Source organism: Onychomys torridus, chromosome X, assembly GCF_903995425.1.
Source record: "Onychomys torridus chromosome X, mOncTor1.1, whole genome shotgun sequence".
NCBI classification, from domain to species: Eukaryota; Metazoa; Chordata; class Mammalia; order Rodentia; family Cricetidae; genus Onychomys; species Onychomys torridus.
In genome coordinates, this window is record NC_050466.1 from 129,933,898 (window position 1) to 129,956,097 (window position 22,200).

Consider the following 22,200-nt stretch of genomic DNA (forward strand, 5'->3'; position numbering starts at 1 on the left):
CAGGATTTGCCAGCCTTTTTCAAGGTGAAGGAAGAGGCTTCCTTCACACAAGGTTTCCAACAGGGAACTACTAACTCTACTGGCTAAGGTGGTCATCTTCTGAGACTTAAGGTATCTCAGGCCCTGTGACTTGGAGGGCTAAAACACCCCTTCTTTCTCTCTGATGAGCCACCTGTTACAGCTGAAGAACCCCCAACTTGGGAAGCTCTTATTTCAGTATACACAACCCACATCACACCCACCTTCCTCACTGGTCCAACCTCAGAGTCTCGAATAATCCCTAGAGCTCAGCAGACACTTTCACGAGGCACATAGCTCCTCCCTCCAACATGCTATGCCGCCTTGGCAATGACACTGGGCTACGGGAGGCTAGAAAGCCTAGTACTGAGAAAGCCTGACTTAACTTTCTAGAGTGCATCAGAATACCCACTCAACACAGTACACTGAAACAAAGACCGGACTTTATTTATGAACGAATACAGTGTCCAGTAAGGGCAGAAGGGATTTAAACTAGTTCCTGGTTCCTATGTGTACAAAGAGGAAGGAACAGAGTTGTGAGAAGAAGGGAAGAAAGGAAGGGAAATGAGAGAAGAGAAGGCAAATTCAGAGGCATGGACCTGGCATCAGACCCCGTGCATGAGGTAACCATGCCAGACATCCCTAGGCCTCTTGTTTCAGCTGGGCCTGCTCCAGAGGAAAAAGTTACAGCGGGAGGAGGGGTCGCTGGGAGGACCTCGTGGCCTAGCACACATGTAGAAATGGCGGCCCAAGTTGGGACCTGCCTTTTTCACAGTACGCATCACACATGGCTCCTTATGGCCTCCACAGAGGGGCATGGGTGAGGGCCCACTCAGCATAGACTTCCAGAAGGAGGTCCGTATTTCTTTCTCATCTTTGGCCTCTGCAACCTTGGCCTTCTCTTCCACCACTGTGGCCACTGTGACCTCTTCTGGAATCTCTGGGATTGTAAGAGTGCCCACCAGAGGCACACTAGGTAGTTCCACAATAGGAGGTGGTTGGGGAAGGTTAGAGGAAGGCTGGAAGTAACTCATGAGGTTTTTCTGGTTTCTTTTGGAGCCCCCTTGACTTTTCCGAGGCCTGGTTGAATGCATGCGAGCTTTACTTGGGTGTTTCTGGACCTGGATTTGATGGCTGGGCTGCAGTACTGGCTGAACTCGTACAGGTTCTTGTTCAAGAGGAACCAGGAAGCGAAGAATCTTGAGCTGGGTACCTGCAAACTCAGGGAGGAAGCGGGTACACAGAGCTGGGCACTGTTTTGCTGGCACACAGGATACATTCAAGACAGCTCCCACAGGGCAATGGTCAGAGCCCATCACTTCAGGGAGTAGGAAGGAGGACTGGAAGGTGTCAATGACCAAGGTCCTATCCCCCAGTACATAGTCAATTCGAGTGCCATAGTTGAGAGGGCGTGCACCACTGACCACAGACCAGCAGGTGAAGGCCCTCTCCTGCTTTGGATGGAAGTAGCGGTAGCTATCCAGGAAGAGCCCCGTGTGGGATCCAGCCTCCATCCCCGGGTTACCGAGCAAGCCATCCATCCACTTACGCCCTGGGTCCTCTTCAAAGCACTCCTGGGGATGGGAAAGGGAATGAAAAGCCAAAGCTAGATCCTTAAAACAGGAAGAAATTTAGACGAACTGCTTCATTTGACAAGTAAGAAAACTTGGGTGTTCTAAAGAAGAGTCCTGTTCAAGGTCATATAGCCCAGGCCATGTAGAACTAGGTTTCAGTGTTCTTTTCTTTTCTTCCTTCCTTCCTTCCTTCCTTTATTTATTTTTGTTAAAGGGTGTTTTGCCTCCCTGTGTATCTGTGTATCATGTGCATGCAGTACCCATGGAGGTCATAAGAAGTCGTCAGGGTCTCAGAAACTGGTGTTAAAGATGGCTCTTAGCTGCCATGTGGGTACTGGGAATCTAACCCAGGTCCTCTGCAAGAGGAATAAGCACTCTTCACAGCTGAACCATCTCTCCAGCTCTGACAAGCATAAGCTTTGAAATAAATAGTGTTAGAAATCAACATTGGGGTTGGAGAGAAGGCTCAGTGGTTAAAATGTGTACTACTCTTGCAGAGGATTTGAGTTTGGTTCCAGCACCCATATAGACATCTCAAAACCACTGTAACTCCAGGGAATCCAGTGCCCCTTGGTCTCTGTGGACACCTGCACTCATGTGCAGATACCCCCACACAAGCATATAATATAAAATTAAAATAAATCTTTAAAGAAGTTCCTATTTGTCTTTCTATCCCACATTCTGTTTACCTTGACACAAATGTCAAATCTAAAGGTCTGTTGTTTGCTTCATCAAAGTAATTCCCAGAAATGCTTTACAAAAGATTCAAAAATAAAACCAAGCATGGTAGTTACACCTGGAATTCCAGTACTTGGGAAGCTGAGGCAGGAGGATTGCCACCTTGGGTATATTGTAAGACCACATCGCAACAAATAAACAGGAAAAGTGGTTGCCTCTACAGAGTAATAAGCCAAAATCAGGACTTGGAAGAATGCCACTTTTCCTTGAAGATTGCCACTCCATGCTGATTGGTTTATCTCATGTGTGTCAATGTCATCCCTGACATCCCTCCTGCCGCCTTAGGAGGTTGGGGAATTTGGGCATCCAAGTCCGTGTGTGGCCTTTGTCTCCAATCCCTGATCCATCCATCCATGTCTTTATCCAGTTCACCTACTTGCACACCCATTGATTTAGTGCAACAACATATTCACAGAACACTTGTTCTGTGACAGAACTGGTGCTGGGGCCAAGTAGATACAGTCTTGGGAACAAAGGATGCTTACTCTGCAAACAGGATGTGAAGCCCATGTGGTACTAACTTCAGTAGGGACACTGCAAACTCAAAGAACAGCTTTTGTGATGGGTTTGTGCAAAATAGCTAAATGACCCAAAGGGACACCAGACTGAAGATTCCAAGAGGGTAAGACTGCCAGTGTCCATCAAGTAAAAGGTGATGGCTACTCAGACTAGCATAGTGCCAAAGAGAACATAAGATGCAATCATGAGATAATGCAGAGCTAGAACAAACACTGCTGCCTGGCTGGCTCTGGGGAAGGGTAGAGAAGGAAAAGAGGATTATGAGAAGCTTGCACGTCGTGGAGTTTATCATCTTCGACACATTGCCACCACTTCAGAGTAGCCAAGTTCTGCTAAGAGCCACACCTATGCTTCTGGGGCTCTCCTAAACACCAATCAAGGAACCCTGTCTTGCCCCCTTTCCGAAGCACCTCCAGGGAGGAGTAATACTGTGCCAACACTGACCATGCCTTTGATGTTGATATACAGTTTTTGTTTTCATCCATGCTTTCTAGATCATAATTCCTCCTCACAGAAAATCTTAGAAACTACAATTTTTCTTCCCAGGAAGGCAGACCACATAAACTAACCCTTCCTCACATTTTAGGTAGCCAATGAAACTGACCCTTGTATTATCTTAGAGCCTAAGACCCTCACTCCAGACTCTCCACCTGGGAACCCAGTGACCATGCTGGCCCAGGAAGCAGGTAGGCCATCTTCATTCTCCTTCTTGTCCTACACTGCAATTCCTCAGCCTCATCCCCAGCCCTGTGGCAGAGTGCTTGCAGGGGATGGTCCTCCCACCCTACTCCCATTCCAGCAAACCTTAAGGCGATCCTAGCTTTCCTACTTCCTGTGGACACTCTCAGCTCCCCACCCTTCAAACCCATTACCGCTCCATTGTGTCAACTGCTGATACCTCAAAACACTCTCTACTTGGTATCCCAGAGTCTACACTGGCCTGGGAGGCAGGTAGGCCATCTTCCCCTCCATCCTGTCCTCCACTGCAATTCTTCCGGTCCCATCTTCAGCTGTGTAGCAAACCACTTGCAGGGGTCTATCCTCCCGCTCTGCCTCAGTTCCCTGGGGACTCCACCAAACCTTGCAGCAGACCCGGTTTGCCTCCTTCCTGTGGACCCTTTCATCACCCCTTCCTATGTGTCAGCCCCCAATACCTAAACCCACTTTCTACTGGAAACTGCAGTGGCCACACTTGGCAGGGACAATTAGCTGAAGCACTCCTGTCCTCCATTACGAGCGCTTCATTCTCAGCCTCAGTCTGGAAACAACTTGCTGACAGTGCTCCTCTTACTTCAACTCCATCCACTGGAGACGGTTCAGACCCAGGGTCAAGCGAGCCCACTCATGCCTGTCTTTCTAGATAATTCTTTGCCTTACTACAACCTACTTGATAGCTCCCCTCTTCGCACCTCCCAACTTGCTGTGAACTCTATTCTAAGTGTGGCTAGTATTCCCTTGGCTCTTTCCCGAAGCCTCTCTCAGTCTTTTCTCCTAGCCCACCACTACTCATCTCTGCCACCCACCGTGGCAGAGTGCCTGAGGAAACTCTATCAGGCAGTGCACAGCCATCACACTTTCCGAAGATCCAGAAATGGCAATGGAAACCAAGGAACGGAACACCCACCCAACAAAGACGAGACCAGATATCAGCACACAGAATTACAATCTTCCTAATCCTAGGTGCCTAGACACCAACATAACCACACAATCAATAATAGCCAGGACAGTGTGGCTCCACCAGAATCCAGCAACCCTACTACAGCAGACCCTGAGCAATGTAATATAACCGAGGCACAAAACAAAGACTTGAAAATAGCTATTATGAATGTGTCCAAGGACCTTAAAGAAGGTCTAAGTCAATCCCCAAATGGAGTCTGTGAAAACACAAACCTGAAAGTAGAAGTAGAATCACTAAAGAAAGCCAAACTGAGATAATACTGGAGATGAAAAACTTAGGCACTCCAACAGGAACCACAGAAACAAACCCCACCAACAGAATACAAGAGATGGAAGAGAGACTCTCAGGTGTTGAAGACACAATTTCTATTGTAATGGATACCTCAGTCAAAAAAAGTTAAATCTAAAAAACTCCTGACATGCTGGGCGGTGGCAGCGGCGGCAGCGCACGCCTTTAATCCCGGGTCTCAGGAGGCAGAGGCAGGCAGGTCTCTCTGAGTTCGAGGCCAGCCTGGGCCATAGAGTGAGTTCCAGGAAAGGCACAAAGCTACACAGAGAAACCCTGTCTTGAAAAACCAAAAAAAAAAAAAAAAAAAAAAAAAACCAAAAACTCCTGACACAAAACATCCAGGAAATCTGGGACACTATGAAAAAAACAAATCTAAATAACAGGACTAGAGAAAGAGGAGAAACCCATATCAGGGGCACAGAAAATATTATCAACAAAATCATAGAAAAAATTTTCCCCATCCTAAATAAAGAGATGCCCAAAGTCCAAGAAGCATACAGAACACCAAACAGACTGGACCAGAAAAGAAAGTCCCCTCAACATGTAATAATCAAAACACAAAACATATAGAACAAAGAAAGACTATTAAAAGTCACAAGGGAGCCAGGCGGTGGTGCATGCCTTTAATCCCAGGATCAAAGTTAAAGAGAACTAGTTTCAGGTTTAATAAAATGAAAAAATTTGTGGCTAGTGGCGGCAGTGCATGCTTTTAATCCCAGCACTCGGGAGGCAGAGCCAGGCGGATCTCTGTGAGTTCGAGGCCAGCCTGGTCTACAGAGTGAGATCCAGGACAAGCACCAAAACAACACAGAGAAACCCTGTCTCGGAAAAAAAAAAAAATTGCAAGGGAAAAAGACCAAGTAATATATAAAGGCAGACCCGTTAGAATTACACCTGACTTCTCAAGGGAGACTCTAAAACCGGAAGAACCTGGACAGATGTTCTACAAACTCTGAGAGATCACAGATGCCAGCCCAGACTACTATACTCAGCAAGACTTTCACTCACAACAGATAAAGACATTCTATAATAAAAACAAATTTAAACAGTATGTATCAACAAACCAACACAACAGACGCTGTTAAAAGGAAATCTTCAAATCATAAGAGGCTAGTCATACCCACAAAAACATAAGGAATACATAATCCCTGAGCAGTAAATCAAAGTGGGGGGGGGGGACCCACACCATAGCAACAAAATAACAGGAATTAATAACCACTGATAACTAATTGCTCATTGGTAACTCTCAACATTATTGGTCTCAATTCTACAATTAAAAAAAAAACAGACTAACAGATTGGATTTGAAAACTGGATCCATTTTTTTGCTGCATCCAAGAAATACACTTTACCATCAAGGATAGACATCACCTCAGGGAAAGGGTTGGAAAAGACAGTCTAAGCAAATGGACCTAAGAAGCAAACAGGTAGAGCTATTTGATTATCTGACAAAATAGACCTCAAATCAAAACTAATCAGAAGTGATAGTGAAGGGGGCTACGTACTCAAAGGAAAAATGCACTGAGAGGGTAATGCAATTCTAAACATTTATACATCAAACACAGAGGTGTCCAAGTTCATAAAAGAAATGCAACTACAGCCGAAATCACACACTGACCCTCACACGGTGAGTGGGAGACTGCAATACCACACTCTCACCAGCAGACAGGTCATCCAGACACAAACTAAACAACATCATAATCAAATGGACCTAACAGATATTTACAGAACATATTATCCAAACACAAAAGAATATACCTTCTCAGCATCTCACGGAACTTTCTCCAAAGCTGACCACATTTTCAGACACAAAGCAAGTATAAACAGAAACATGAAAATTGAAATAATATCCTGCATCTTATCAGACAACCATGAAGGAAAGCTGGATATCAACAAATAGAAACAACAGGAAGCTTGTGGAAACTGAACATCTCTCTACTGAATAAAAAACTGGGTAAAGAGACAAAAGAAAAAATTAAAAATTCTAAAATTGGATGAAAATGAATACATAACATGCCCAAACTTATGGGACACGATGAATGTGGTTCTAAAAGGCAAGTTCATAGCACTAACTGCCTATATCAAACAAACAAACAAACAAACAAACAAACGAAAACTGGAGAGACCTCATACTAATAACTTAACAGTGTACCTAAAAGCAAAAGAATAAAGAAAGCACACATAAAAGGGATAGATGGCAAGAAATAATCAAACCTAGGACAGAATCAATAGAAACAAAGAAAACAAAGAATAAATAAAACAGAGTGGGTTCTTTGAGAAAACCCAAGTTAACCCATTACCCAAGTTAACCAAAAAACGAGCAAGAAGATACAAATTAATAAATTTATAGATAAAAATGGGGATATAACAACAGATACTGAGTATATCCAGAGAATCATAAGGATATAAATCTATATTGGACCAAACTGGAAAACGTACATAAATTTGATATATACCACTTACCAAAGTTAAATTTAGACTAGATAAGCAATTTAACCATACACATAACCTCTGGTGAAACCTATAGAAGCAGTAATTAAAAGTTCCCCAACCAAAGCAAGCCCAGGGCAAGAGGGATTCAGCATAGAATCCTACCAGATATTCAAAGAATTAGTGTAAATACTCCTTATATTATTCTACAATATTGAAACAGAAGGAATATTGCCTAATTCTTTTTCAGAGTCACAGTTACTCTGACACCTAAATCACACAATGATCCAACAAAGAAAATTGCACAGGCCATTTTCCCTAATGAACATAGATGCAAAAATTCTCAATAAAATATTTTCAAAGTGAATCCAAAATAATCGAAAAGATCAAGTGAGCTTCAGCCCAGAGATGAAGGGATGACTCAATATATGTAAATCAATAAATGTAATCCACCACCTAAACAGGCTGAAAGACAAAAACCACATCATCATCTCATTAGATGCAGAAAAGGTCACTGACAAAATCCAACACCCCTTCACAATAAAAGTATTGGAGAGATCAGGAATACAAGGAACATACCTAAACATAATAAAGACAGTTTACAGCAAGTCCATAGCCAACACTAACCTAAACAGAGTGAAATGCAAAGCAATTCTAATAAATCAGGAACAAGACAAGGCTGCCCACTCTCTCCACAGCTATTCAATATAGTACGTAATGTCTTAGCTAGAGCAATAAGACAAAGAGATCAAGGGGGTACAAATAAGAAAGAAGGAAGTCAAAGTATCTTAATTTACAAACAATATGATAGTATACATAAATGACCCTAAAAATTCCATCAGAAAAATTCTACAGCTGATAAATACTTTCAGAAAATTAGCAGGATGCAAAATCAACAGACAAAAATCAGTAGCCCTCCTGTATACAAATGTCAATGGACTGAGAAAGAAACCAGGGAAACAATACCTTTCATAATAGCCTCAAATAATGTAAAGTATCTTGGAGTAACTCTAACCAAGCAAATGAAAGTGCTGTGTGATAAAAACTTCCAGTCACTGAAAAAAGAAACTGAAGATTAGTAGGTTTCCCATGCTCGTGGATCAATAGGATTAATATAGTGAAAAAGCAATCTACAGACTCAATGCACTTCCATCAAAATTTCAACAAAATTTTTCATAGAAAATCCTGAGTAACACAAAAACAAAAACAAAAACAAAAACAAAAAAACAAACTACTGAAAGACTCACCCACTCCTGATCTCAAATTGTACTATTGTAATAAAATCAGCATGGCATTGGCATAAAAACAGGCATGTTGACCAATGGAATAGAACTGACGACCCTGACATAAGTCCACACACCAATGGACATCTGATCTTTGATAAAGAAGCCAGAAATACACACCAGAAAAAAGAACATCTTCAACAATGCTGGTCAACCTGGATGGCTGCATGTAGAAGAATACAAATAGATCTATACTTATCAACCTGCATAAAACTCAACTCCAAATGAATCAAAGGCCTTAATATAAGGCCAGAAACCATCATTGTCATAGAAGAGAAAGTGGGGAACAGCTTTGAACTCAGTGGCACAGGAGAAGACTTTCTGAACAGAACACCGACAGCACAGGAACTAAGAACAACAATTAATAAATAGGAACTCATCAAACTGAAAGCCTCTGTATGGATACCATCATTCCGACAAAGCAACAGCCTACAAAATGGGAAAAGACCTTTACCAAATACATACCGACAGAGGGCAAATAGCTAAACTATATAAAGAACTGAAAAAAAGTGGACATCAAGAAAATAACCCATTTAAAAAATGGGGTACAGACTTAAACAGAGAGTTCTCAAAAAGATGAAACACAAATGGCTGAGAAACACTTAAAGAAATGTTCAACATCCTTAGTCATTAAGGAAACATAAATCCAAACCATTTTGAGATTCCATCTTACACTAGTCAGGATGGCCAAAATGAATAAAACAAACGACAGCTCCTGCTGGAGAGGTATGAAGAAAGGGGGACACTCATCCACGCCTGGTAGGTTTGCAAACTTGTCCAGTCACTATGGAAATTAGTGTGGCAGTTCCTCGGGAAATTGGGAATAGACCTACTTCAAGATCCAGCTACATCACTCTTGGGAATATACCCAAAGTACTTTACACCCTACTACAGAGACACTGCTTATCCATGCTCAATTTTGCTCAATTCATAACAGCCAGAAATTGGAAACAGCCTAGGTGTCCATCAACAGATGAATGGATAATGAAAATGTGATACATTAACACAATGGAATATTACTCAGATATTTAAAAAATGAAATCATAAAACTCAGTTAAATGCATGAAACTAGAAAAAAAGTCATCTGGAGCAAAGTAACCCAGACCTAAAAAGACAAACAGAGCAGGTATTCACTTACATGTGTATGCTAGTTGTAAAGCTTTCAGTGTCCATGATAGCTACAGAGTAAGGGACTAGGAGGATGGGAGGATTTCCTGAGCACGGGGAAGAAACAATTACATAGAATGCAATTACGGCTACGCAGAGATGGGTGGGAGGTGGGGGCGGGTGGGACCTGAAATGAGAGGATCAAATAGAGACAGGGAGGGAAGAGGAGGATAAGAAAGAATACGGTGAGTGACAGCTAAAACTAAAGGCCATCCAAGAGGCCATATTAAACCTACTACAGTAGAAGCTTATTAATATATATATATATATATATATATATATATATATATATATATACATACACACACACACACACAACTGAAGAAATATAAATGAAATCACCAAATAATGGGGGAAACAAAGCTCCAACTAGACATCTCTTGCTACCAACTGAAACCTCCAGTACCAGGAATAAGTTACAATATAATTGAATTGTTGGCCAAAGGAGCCCCATGGAAACTCTCAAACAATTCAGACTATTTCCAAGGCTATTGCTTGCTCTCTACAAATTGATGGTAAAGCCCTATTGCCAAAGACAACACAAACATATCTCATTGAACACAAAAAAGTCAAGCTGGTGCCTAACCAGAGCCAGTACTCCACATAATACCAAAGGACAAAGATAACCATCAACTCAGCTAGAAACCCTTTGATAAACAGTGGTAACCTGAATTCATGATACACATGTGTAAAAGTGTATGCAAAAGTGGCACAAAAGTCCTGGGAGTGAGCAACCACTCTCTGATTGGATTTAAGTTATGCTCCATGAGATGGAACCCATGCCTGACACTACCTTGGTGGCCAAGAACCTGCGACTAGATGGTCAGGGGCTTAGGGAAAAACAAATACTACTGTTCTGCTAAAGGAATATAGCAATATGATGACTCATATTCTGCTATACCCATCAGTGCCTTGCTCAGCCATCATCAGAGGAGCTTCCACCTGCAGAAAATGGGAGCAAATATAGAGACCCACATCTGGACAGTGTGTAGAGAGTGACAGACCTTGGAACACTCCTAAAGGGGTGTCTTCATCAAACTCTTCCCCTCAGGGTTCAGGGAGATATGTAGAGGAGGAAGAGGAAAGAGTGTAAGAGCCAGAGGGGATGGAAGACAGCAAGGAAACAATGCCATCCAGACACACGCACGAATTCATGGACACTAGAGTACCTTGTACAGGGCCTGCACAGGTCAGAGCCAGATGGCATCCAACAATGAAAGTGGGAAATGGACATGATCTCCCATTCCTAACACAACGCTATCTACAATAGACAATTGTTCACAAAGTTAACATTAGTTTTCTCCACTGGAGTCTCCCTGGATATGTTAACCACACTGAAGGGCAGGCCCCATGCCAAGCAGTAGGTGGCCAACACAAAATAAACACAGTGGTACTTTTGTAGATCTTTGTCTAAGCATTTTTTTACCTTACTGGTCTTTTGCTTACATATTATGGTTTCCAATTTTGTGTTTTTATGGTTTCTCTCTCTCTCTCTCTCTCTCTCTGTCTCTGTCTCTCTGTCTCTCTGTCTCTCTCTCACACATTTCTGTTTTGTTCTGTTTTTTCTCTTTCTCTTTGTTTTCTAAAGAGAGAGAAAGAAAGAAGGCGTGAAGTTGAAAGGGTAGGGAAGGGGGAAGGATCTTGGAGATGAGGAAGGGGAAATCACGATTAGAATATATTGTGTAAACAAATCTATTTTCAATCAAATAAAAGCGCTTCCTTCCAGAGGACCCGGGTCTGAACCACTGAAGAAGGATGAAAACCTGTCGCAGGCCTTGATGGGTCTTGCGGCATTTATGCTCCTGCAGTGAAGTCTCCATGGAACCCCAAAGCAAGGTTCAGGGAACTTCTGGACAGCTCAACATGCCTCGGAGGCACAAAGCGGCACATGATGGCTCATCCATGTGTTGGGAGAATGGCCCACCCAACTCCACAGCAATGGAAGCTTGGCACTGAAGGCCCTTCCAGACCTTCCTCCCCATGTACTTCTTCATCTGTCTACTTACTTCATTTCAAATATTCTTTATGGCTAATCATTGGACATAAATTATAGTGGCTGCCCTAGTACTTGTAAATTAACTTAACCCATGGATGAGGTCATGTGAACCTCAATTTCTAGCTCAGAAGCTCCAACTGTAACTGGGTCTGAAGTGACAGTCTTGGAGAGTAGTCCTCAACATGTGGGATCTGACCATGTTTGGGGCAGACAAGTTATAACTGAACAGCACAACGGACAACTAGCTGATGCGCACAGATGAAGAGCTGCTTGCTCGCTTGGAGGTAAGGAGAAATCCCCACATCTGTAGAGCTCACAGGAGTCTTCTGTGGGTTATTATAGTATGAGAGCAGAGAAAAAACAGGCAGCTTGCTTTTCTAGCATAGCAGTCCTTTCTGTGAGGATGGTCAAGATGAGAAGTTTCCTATACATTCTAAGGTAGTGCTTCTCAAGCTTGTGCGTATAATAAAGTCTCCTGTAGGACTTTTCAAACAAACCATTACCATGGGTCCACAACTAAGAGATTCTGATTCCATTGTTTTGGTATAGTATTAAGGTATTGATAGGTTTGCTCTAATATGCAGTTAAGGGTTAAGGAAACACTGGCCTAGAGGTAATGAGAGGCTCATCTAAGAAAAAAGAGAGGGAATAGTGGCTTGTTTGGTGAGAATGAAAAAAGCTAGAGTAAAAAGAGCTTTTGTAGAGGGTGGAGAAATGATTTGTGTCTGAAATGAAGAGAGTATGCAGAGAAACTGAGGATGGAAAGAGACAGAACACTAACCATAAAGCACCTTGAATGCCTGGCCTCAATGCTTCCTCTGTATCACAAAAGTAAAGAGGTGGTTTGCAAACAGGAAAACTGTCCTCAAAATCTTTACCATGCCCACAAAGGACTCTGCAGCTCCACCTCCTGCCACTCCCCTCCCCTCCAAGGACACTCTAAAAAGGTTGAGACTTGAAGTTCTCCACACCGTTAATGTTCAATTAACCTCTAGAGATTTAGCTAGTTTTAGCTATCTGACTGATGTCTTTACTTGCCTAGGAATTCCAAGGTTACTCTGGCTTCCTAGGGATGCCATCTCAGCCATGAAAGCACCACTCTAGATAGCAATGTATCTAGGACACATTCACATACTGAAGGCTTAGGGGCCATGAGCTAGATTGGACTTGTTCTCTAGTACATGGGTCAGAGCCAGGCCAAGGTAAGGTCAGTATTGTCTACTGAATGAAAGACAAAACTTCATACATATTTTAGAATAGTATTTCAGTGGGACTATATAAAATTGAAAAAGCTTCTATGTAGTAAAGAAGCAATAATAGAGTGAAGAGACAACTACAGAACATGAGGAAATATCTTCAAACGACTTATCTCATGGAGATTAAGATCCAGAGCATACAAGGAGCTCAAACAACTAAATAACAAAAACAGGTCTGATTGGGAGCTGGAGAGATGGCTCAGCAGTTAAAAGCACTGACTTCTCTTCCAGAGGTCCTGAGTTCAATTCCCAGCAACCACATGGTGGCTCACTACAATCTATAATGAGGTCTGATGCCTTCTTCTGGCATAAAGATATATACATGCAGCTAGAGCACTTATATACATAAAATAAATAAATCTTTTTAAAAATGCATTTTTTTTGAAAAATCAATAACTACAACACTCAGGGGGCAGAGCCAGGTGGATCTCTGTGAGTTCAAGGCCAGCCTGGGCTACAGAGTGAGATCCAACAAAGCTACACAGAGAAACCCTGTCTCGAAAAAGCAAAAGAAAAGAAAAAGAAAAAAGAAAAATCAGTAAATAAAGCCAGGTATGGCAACACATGCCTTTAATCCAGCTCTGGGAGGCAGAGGCAGATGGATCTCTAAGTTTGAGGCCAGCCTAGTCTATAGAGTGAGTTTCAGACTAGCCAGGGCTATACGGAGAAACCCTGTCTCAAAAAAAAAAATGAACAAACAACCAAAAAGAAAAACTGGCAAATAATCTGAATAAATATTTCTCAAAAAGATATGAAAGTAGCAAATATGTATGTATATGACAAAATGTTCAACATAATTGCCAGGGAAATGTGAACCAAATTCAGTGTAATAGATAGCATCTCCCTCTCAGTCTTGTTCGAATGACTATTATCAAAGACAAGTAATAAATGATGACAAGGATACAGAGAAAGGGGAACTCTCATACACTGATGGTGGGACTGTAAACTAGTATGAAAGTTCCTGAAAACGTTTAAACTGAAACTACCACATGACCCAGATAACCTACCATGTTCACTACAGTAGCATTTACAACAACCAAGATACACAGGCAACCTATACATTCATTAATGAACAAATAAGGAAAATATAACACACATTCAGAATACAATACTATTTAGCCCGAAAGAAGACTATATAAGTCATTCGCAGCAAAATGAATGGAACTGGAAGACATGAAAACAAGGCAAGCCCGAAAGATAGATGCCATGTGATCTCACTCATGTATGGAAGTCTGAAAGACAGATCTCATGGAGCAGAAGAGAACAGTTGTTACCAGAGTCCAGGAGAGGTAAGAAGAAAGGGATAGAGTGGTTGCTTAATATAAACAGTGTAACAGGAAAATAAAGGCCTAGTGTTCCATAATATAGTAATAACTAGCAAGAAATTATTTTATATTTCAAACCAGGTAGTAGAAAGAATTTTGAATGTTTGCCCACACAGAAAGACAAATGTTTGAGGTGACAGATAAGGTAATTTACCCCAATTGACCATTATACATGTCAAAATATTACATGATACTTCATAAATACATACAATTATTACATTTAATTTCAAAATGAAAAAAGAATATATTCAAACCAAGCACTAGTTTTCCATAAAGGAAGTGACCTCTGGTGCCAAACTTCCAGTACTGGCTGTCTGGGTGAACAGAACCAGAGTGGGGTGTGGGGTTTAGAGGGAGCCTTACCAGACTGCCTGCATCACAGTGGTCAATGGGTCGATGGGCTGTATTTAGGTCTCCCAGGATTATCACATGACTGAAAAACACCATGTGGGACATTCAGCTGGACATTCAAGAATGAGGAGTCCCATATACTTTATTTTCCCCAGACCCGAGAGCTCAGAGGAGCAACCTCCCAGCTACAGCCTTTGCTACCAATTCCTCATAGCAGTGTGCCTCTTCCATTCTCCCATTTTGACACATTCTGGATGCTTCTCATATATTAGGAACCAAATTCTGATTGGCAAACTTGACACTGTTCCGTATGCTATGAATCCTTCAATGATGTCTATCTAATCCATTGTTCTCATCCTTCAAAGCTGAGCTCCGACAGCCCTGCCTAGAGGAAGCGCTCCATGGCTACTCCCACTTTTTCCTGTCTGTCCTTGAACTAGGTTAGGTACTTTCCCACCCTCGCCTCATTTTCTCCTCAAAACTCTTCTATGGGGTAGGGATTCACACAGGCACCTGACAAAAGAGAACATGGATCAGAGCTGCCCTTGAGGCTTACAGAAGTAAAGAGCCAGAACAAGTGCTCAGAGTACAAAGTCTGTGTGCATGTCACTTTACTCTGTCCTCACACCTCTTAAGCCAAGACAGCAGGACAATATTCGAAACTAGACTGTAAAGGAACTCAAAGACAAAACTCGATGTTCTTTTATGGAGCACGACATAAGGTTAGTAACCAAGATGAGCTCAACCACCCTGGCTGCCTAGACTTACAATACCTGCCAGCTGCCAAGAGGGCTTCTGCTCGGATCTGCAGCAGGCGATAGAAACGCATCTTGAAAGTCAATCGCTCAGCCTTCCCAGGATCCACATGTGGACAGTACACATTGATTAGGGTCAAGGTCTTCTCCTTCCCTTCCAATGTGCTGCAGAGAAAAGAGCACCCCCAAGAGAGGTCAGTTTCAAGACTCCCCTTCCATACTCACACCATGCAGCTTCCAGTTAATGGTTTGTTCATGGGATGGAAGAAAAAGGGTTTGGGACACCAATGAGCAGACACAAGCAGGTCTTAGTGATGGACTCTGGGTGAGGCAAGGACATAGTACCCAGGTAAACTGGGTGATAATGTTGACATTCATGAAGACAAGATACTCAGAAAAAAACCAATTTGGGGCAATGAGTTCTGTGATGGCTAAGCTGCTTTTGAGTAGCCTGTGGAATTAGAGAGCTGTACTCCCAGGCTAGTCTCCCACAGTAGAAAGGGGTACACAAGACTCAGAAGGAAGCATGATTTGCCAGGATCACTTAGCCCAGCCAGTAATAGAGTCCAGGAAGGCAAGTTTGGGAACTTTTCTATAGCAACTGCATACCTATAAGGTAGGCCTTATATTCTGGACACTAAGACTAGAACCAGAGATGGTCTGTAGGAGGAGGATATGGGCTATTACCGGATCTTATGTTGTGTAAGGAGGGCCCGGCCCTCACTATCCAGAACCCGGAGTTCTTCTTGGGTGAACTCATCCATGTTTCCATAGCAACCAACATCCCCATTTAGGGTGGCAAACACACCACTCAGGCCTTCTTCAGCGGCTACTGGGGTAGCACTGTCCTTACAAAAGGTAGCCACACCTGGGAAGACAAAGTATTCTGAATGGGATTGGCAGCCAAAACACTATTGTACAGCCTGTTGCACTCCAAATAGCCCCATACAAGGAATAGTTTTAATTATCTTTGTTAAATGTAACTGTTTATAAAAATGTATGAACAATCCTCCTAATTCAAGGGTCATATATGGCTCTCTAGAATCTGAAGCAACTTGGGCGCCAAATGTTGGGTTGTTCTGTGTAGCATGGGTCAGTTGCAGAAAGAAGGTACTCCAAGATGAAATTTTTAAGGCCTATATGGCAGCAGGAAGGTCCAGCCTCTCTGATGAACTGAACCTTGAACAGCCATACAAAGGCGTATTTACTGAGTGTTACACAAAGTTGCTTTGGGGGTAAAGTATTTCCTCATACCAAGGTCCCAAATCTAATCTATATGTCTCACTAAAGGAAAACATCACATGCCCTCCTGACTTTAGTCCTTTATTGTGTATCATTTACAATACATAATAATCCAAGAACCTCAGGTGCGCCAGAGGCATCTTGTGACCAAAGTCATGCAAAGCTGAAACGCCCCTACAGAAAAACCATTCTACAAATCATGGAAAACAATCACTGATTTCCACAAAGATTCTTTACTGTGCACTGATTGCACCATGATCCTTCAAGGTCAAAGTACTTCTAGAAAACAACTATTCATTCTAATGTCTACCCCAGATACAGTGACTCTGCTAAATTCCTAAAACAAGTAACCCATACCCTGAGGCCTCAGTTTCATCTAAAAAGAACAATAATAACAATAATAATGTATTTTACACAGAAACATGATAAATGCTGATGAAATATTGGCAATTAGTATTATCACATGTCTAAAGTCTTGTAAGAACCCAGAAAGTAAGCATTATCCTCACTTTAGAGGTGACAAACCCAAGATACAAAGGTCAATTAACTTGCCAGAGAACACATAGCTAGGAAGTGGGCCATGTCTTGAACCCTAGCAGTTCAGCCCCAGAGCTCATACAATTAACCATGACATTACGTACTTCTGAGGGCCAAAAGGATAATTTGGTACATAAATATTAGGTTTTATATAACCTCAGATCATGCAGCTTTAGCTTTGGAGATGAAAAGTTGGAATACATTACCTTCTCATTAAATACCAAAAACACTTTCCTGCTATTTGCCTCCATCACCAACACTAACTTAAATACCCCAAAAGACCCCATTTACCAGAATAGCCACTACGGCTGCGGCTGAAGCTGAAATAGGAGTTATAGCCCTCAACAACAGCCAGGGGCTCTGTCAGTGCATCTCCTGGGGGAAAAAAATGAAATATGAAGTTAGAGGTAAAACTAGTACTGTGGACCCATGAAAGACTGGAATTACAGTTATAGGCTAATTACTAGCATACATCAGAGCCATAACTAGCAGGGAGAGGGGAGAGAGAAGTATTTATGATGACAGGAGCTAGAAAGATGGAAAGGTCAGAAAGGGAAATTATATTCAAATTAAGTGGGGAAGCAGGGGGAGCTGAGGAGAGCAAATCAGAGCTAAGTCTTGTGGTCCAGGTGATGAGAGATCTGACGTGAGGGTGGGAGGCAGGAGAGGGAATTAGGAATATGAGTTGGGGATGATAGGAGAAAAAATTAGGAGTTCTAAGTTTGGGGTAAGACATGAAACCGGAATCTGGGGCTCTGAGGTGGAAGAGCAAAGAGGAATTGGGGCTATGGAAGAGAGAAATTGGAGCCTGGGTTGAGGACAAAGATTAGGTGGGAATTCAAGGACTGAAGTGGGAGCAGGGATGGAGAACTGAGGAATCTGGCCTAGGAGCAAATTCAAGGCACCGAGTTGGGAAGGTAGAATGGGCGGGAATCTGTGCCTGCGGGTTTCAACTGGGAAAGCAGGCCAGGAGTGGGAAGTGGGGGCTCTAGGTAGGGTGGGGGTGTTTAAGAGTAAAGGGATCAGTACTCTCAGGTGGGTATATGGGCAGGATTCTATCTACGGGTAAACGGAAAAGTGAAATAAGGTGGAGCAGGGGGCGAAAGTTAGCAGAAGGAAAACACGGTAGAGATCCTGGATTCTCAAACGCTTACTGGTCACTTTGGTCTCCTGGAGACAGACAACATCGGCATTCAGCTTGTCCAAAATGCGTCGCAAGGCCGTGGGACAGCTGCTGGGTTCCTGGCATGTCAGCCCCTGCAGGGGACTCCGGATCCCATTGATGTTCCAGCTTACCACGCGCAACATTTTGGCAAACTGTATGGTTTCAGGAAGCAAGCTTAGGCGCGGAAATTCACCGCCGCCGGAAGTGAGCTAGCTGCCCGCCTTCCTCACGAGTTTGCGCAGGCGTTCTCTCATCTGGTTCCCCCGCCCCCTCCGACGTGCGGGACGCACGCAGGGCGGGGCTTCCAGTTCAGTTCTCACAGGCGGGAGACGGAACTCAGGTGGAAGCTGTAGGAAAACCGGGTGTGGTCGTACAAGCTTGCAACCCCAGTACTCAGGAAACTGAGGCTGGGGCAGTCATGAATTCATGTCCAGCCTGGGCTACATAACAAGACCCAGTCCAAAACCTGGGAAGAGTGACTGGTGAGAAGCGCGTCTCTGGTTGAGCTCCTTTTCTTCTGGCCGCATGCTGGCCTGGACGCCCGATTCTGACTCCTTTTGTCGACACAAAAGTCCCCTTGATGCGTCAGGTTATTTACAAATGGGATTTTGTCACTTTGCCAAGGGTTGGACCTCTGGGGAAAGAGACTCAGCCAAAGCCCTGCCCTCCCCTCCCCCACATGGAGGCAGAGCTCCAGTTTAAGTGAGCGGCCTCTGGTGGTGGTTGAGGGGCCTCTGTTCCCGGAGTCCTTTGGGCAATGGCAAAGGGAACTTTCTCAGTTAAAAGAGCAGTTAAGATTGAGTCTGGAGGCAGGAGACTGCCTCAAATCCTCCCTGTATACCCATATTTGTCTTGGTTCTCATAGTATGTAAAAGATGAGACAGAAAACATAACTTGGCATTTGGCTCCATTTCTCAGATGAGCAAAATTGAGGCCTGGAAAATTTATGCTTCAGAATATTATTGTCTCCTGATGCAGCTATGGTTTTCCCGTCTACATTGTGTCATTTCATTCTTAGGAAAAACCAGGAAAAGGCGCTGAAGCTAAGTAGAAGTTGACTAAATTCGTCTCAGTCACACAGAAGTGGTAGAGCCAAGATTTAAAATCTTCTTAATCAGGTAAATGATTGATTGATTTTGAGTTAATATTTTCTGTCCACACGCCTCTGCATTTAGGTATTTTCCTGTGGGCACCGCTACACTTCATGATCCAACATTTACCACAAGGCACAACTCCCATTGATTCCTGTTGTCACTAGACTGCCAACAGCCGCAGTGGCCATCTCTGACTAGCATGTATGATAAGGGAATAAGTATTTAGCAGATGGATATAAACAGGGCAGTGGGTTCTTGACTTATTTTTGAGTGCACAGAAACAGAATCAGAACAGGCATGGGCCAATTTCCAGGGGGAAAGTATAACTTTCCACCCTAAGGTTTTCACCGAAAATTGCTACAGAGTTATTTGCACTCAAGCGCAGACACCCTCAGAATTTCACAGCCTTAGAGCCATCATCCTCTATGGCTACAGAAAGAGCCACAGTGGGCTGATCTCCCACTCCCAGGGGACTTAACGGTTGCTAGTTAGTGCCAGCAAAAAATAGCTCTGTAATTAAGAAAAGTCTGTGCCTTGAGCTTTTCCATGCTTTGGGAGTTGTGGCTAAGGATTGAGTCCCAGGAGTGGGTTAACTAGGACAAGGGAAATGAACATTTTTCTTCATGTTGCAAGATTACTTTTAAGCAAGGGAGTTTGCCTATACTGCACTGAAGTCAGATCTGGAGCTCAACTCCAAGGAAATCCAGTTCTTGCTCACCTCAATAGCTGGTTTTAATTTCCTCATTCTCCAGTGACTTGTTAATATTAGTACTGACCTTTGGGGCAAGGTGAACACATGGTTGGACTGAAGAGAAAAGGCTCTGGGTGGCTCAGGAACTTCTTTGGCAGATACAGCAGCTAACATTTCAACACTGCACACACCCCTTAACAAGGGCGCTTCCTCAGCCTTCCCAGGAACCAACGGATGTCTCCGGGTTTCCTATTAGGTGCCACCCACTGGACCTGCTTTGGGGGTCTGTAAATGCAGGAGAGCCATCGGATAATTAGCAATGGAAGAAAAAGCCTCTAAGAGAACAGGTAGGTGAGAAAAAAAAGGAAAAGTAGACAGGTGTTTCACAGATCAAAATCCTTGATTCAGGCTCTTGGGAAAGTTTTCTTTGCATAGGAGTTTGATTGGGCTATATTTAAAGGGTATGGGAGAATTGGGAAAAGATGATATGTATGTCTAATCTATCTGTCACTATTTTAAAATCCAGTTGTACTTGACTTTGTAGGATACTGACCTAAAGGACAATCCCCTGCTCTCTTTGAAATTCCAATTTTCATTTTATTTTCTTTAATTTTGGAAACAGGGAGGGTCTAACTATGTTTCCCATGCTGGCCCGAAACTCTTTGTGTATCCCATACTGGCTGTGAGTGTGTGATGCTCCCAGCCTACTTTCCTGCTACGTAGTATATTTTTAATTCAGTGTACAATAGAGACCAGATCTCTGACCTCTCTTCTAGTGTATAAAGTAGGGTTGATCTGCTATGAAATTTTGACAAGTTCTTTAGTTTCTCTGGGTATCAATAGACACCTTGGTAAAATATAAATTAAAGACCCTAGCCTACTTCCCACAGAGGTCTGACCTGATGATCGAGCAAGGGTAGGGGTGGGGGAGGCAGAATCCAGAGCTCTCTGGAGACACTTGAGGACTTTGCTGCTGTGTCTGAGTTTAGTGCTCTTGGCTTTGATGTGGCATCCACAGGTAGTACCACCCACAGCACTCTCTGTGCGCTCCTTCCTGACTGACTACGGCTACTGAAGAACCACTCATATGACTAGAACACCGTGAGCTTTGCAGAGCAGACAGGAGGCTGAGAATAGTGGAACAATAGGCCAGAGAAGTCCTGATGTGTGCTCATCCATGAAGCTAGCCTGTAAGCGTATGATCAGCCATCTCTCAGCCTTCTAGCCTGTAACAAATGCATTCACAACCACGCATTTCACGGCTTACCAATAAGGAGATCCCATTTAGGATTTTATTGCCCACATGTACTACTTTGATGCTTTAAATGCAATTCCTCTCCACACTCAGTGCTTGGAGGTAGGAGCAAGCTCTATGGGTCTTCAAAAGTCACAATTCATAGTTTTCTTGCCTAGAGATAGTCCCAGTTTAAAATGTATGGTTCCATCCTTTAGCCTTGAATGTGAATCCGATGCTGAGTGAACCCTGTGTCTATAACCTGTAGTTAGAGTTTTTTCTTCTCTCTTCTCCCGCCTATACTTCCTGCCTGGCCACTGGCCAATCAGAACTTTATTTACACAGAGCGATATCCACAGCAATAACCAATACATTAAACCTTCTCAGGGAATTTCATAATTTTATTTATTCTATTCCATCCCAAAATTTTAAAACTTTCTTAGATGCCACTCTTTACTTCTGACAAATCAGGTCCCTCATCCTTTTCCCTGAAAGCTGTTATAATAACTACCACTGGGATTTCTTATCGCTATGTTTATCTCATCTGCAGCAGAGAGATGTAGACTGTGAGCAGGGTCACTGAACAAGTGTCCTCCATACCAGAGCCTGAGATGAACAGTCAGTAGATCACATGGATCCAGGCCCCACCTTCAAGGACCCCACAGTCTAGTTAGGTAAAGAGAAACCCTTGCTCACATAGAGGCATGTGGGCAATATGAGAACCAAAGGCAAAGCCTCTCTCAAGGCTACAAGGCTGACTTTCAGAGAAGGTAAACCCTAAAACAGATCTTGATGAGCAAGACAGAGCTCAGTAAGAATAGAAGATGCTCCAGACTGAGCAAAAGACTAAAGACAGGAAA

General features: G+C 43.0%; 1 protein-coding gene across 1 annotated transcript; it reads right to left on the bottom strand.

The window, feature by feature from the left end:
• Window positions 1-442: 442 nt before the first annotated feature.
• On the bottom strand, window positions 443-18,542 carry Apex2 (apurinic/apyrimidinic endodeoxyribonuclease 2). Its single transcript, XM_036175079.1, has 6 exons — window positions 18,311-18,542; window positions 17,448-17,531; window positions 16,065-16,245; window positions 15,396-15,542; window positions 14,635-14,704; window positions 443-1,592 (listed from the first exon to the last, which is right to left on the bottom strand). Exons 1-6 carry the CDS (start codon window positions 18,462-18,464, stop codon window positions 675-677), a joined length of 1,554 nt encoding a protein of 517 aa, XP_036030972.1. The 5' UTR covers window positions 18,465-18,542; the 3' UTR covers window positions 443-674.
• Between the last annotated feature and the right edge of the window lie 3,658 nt (window positions 18,543-22,200).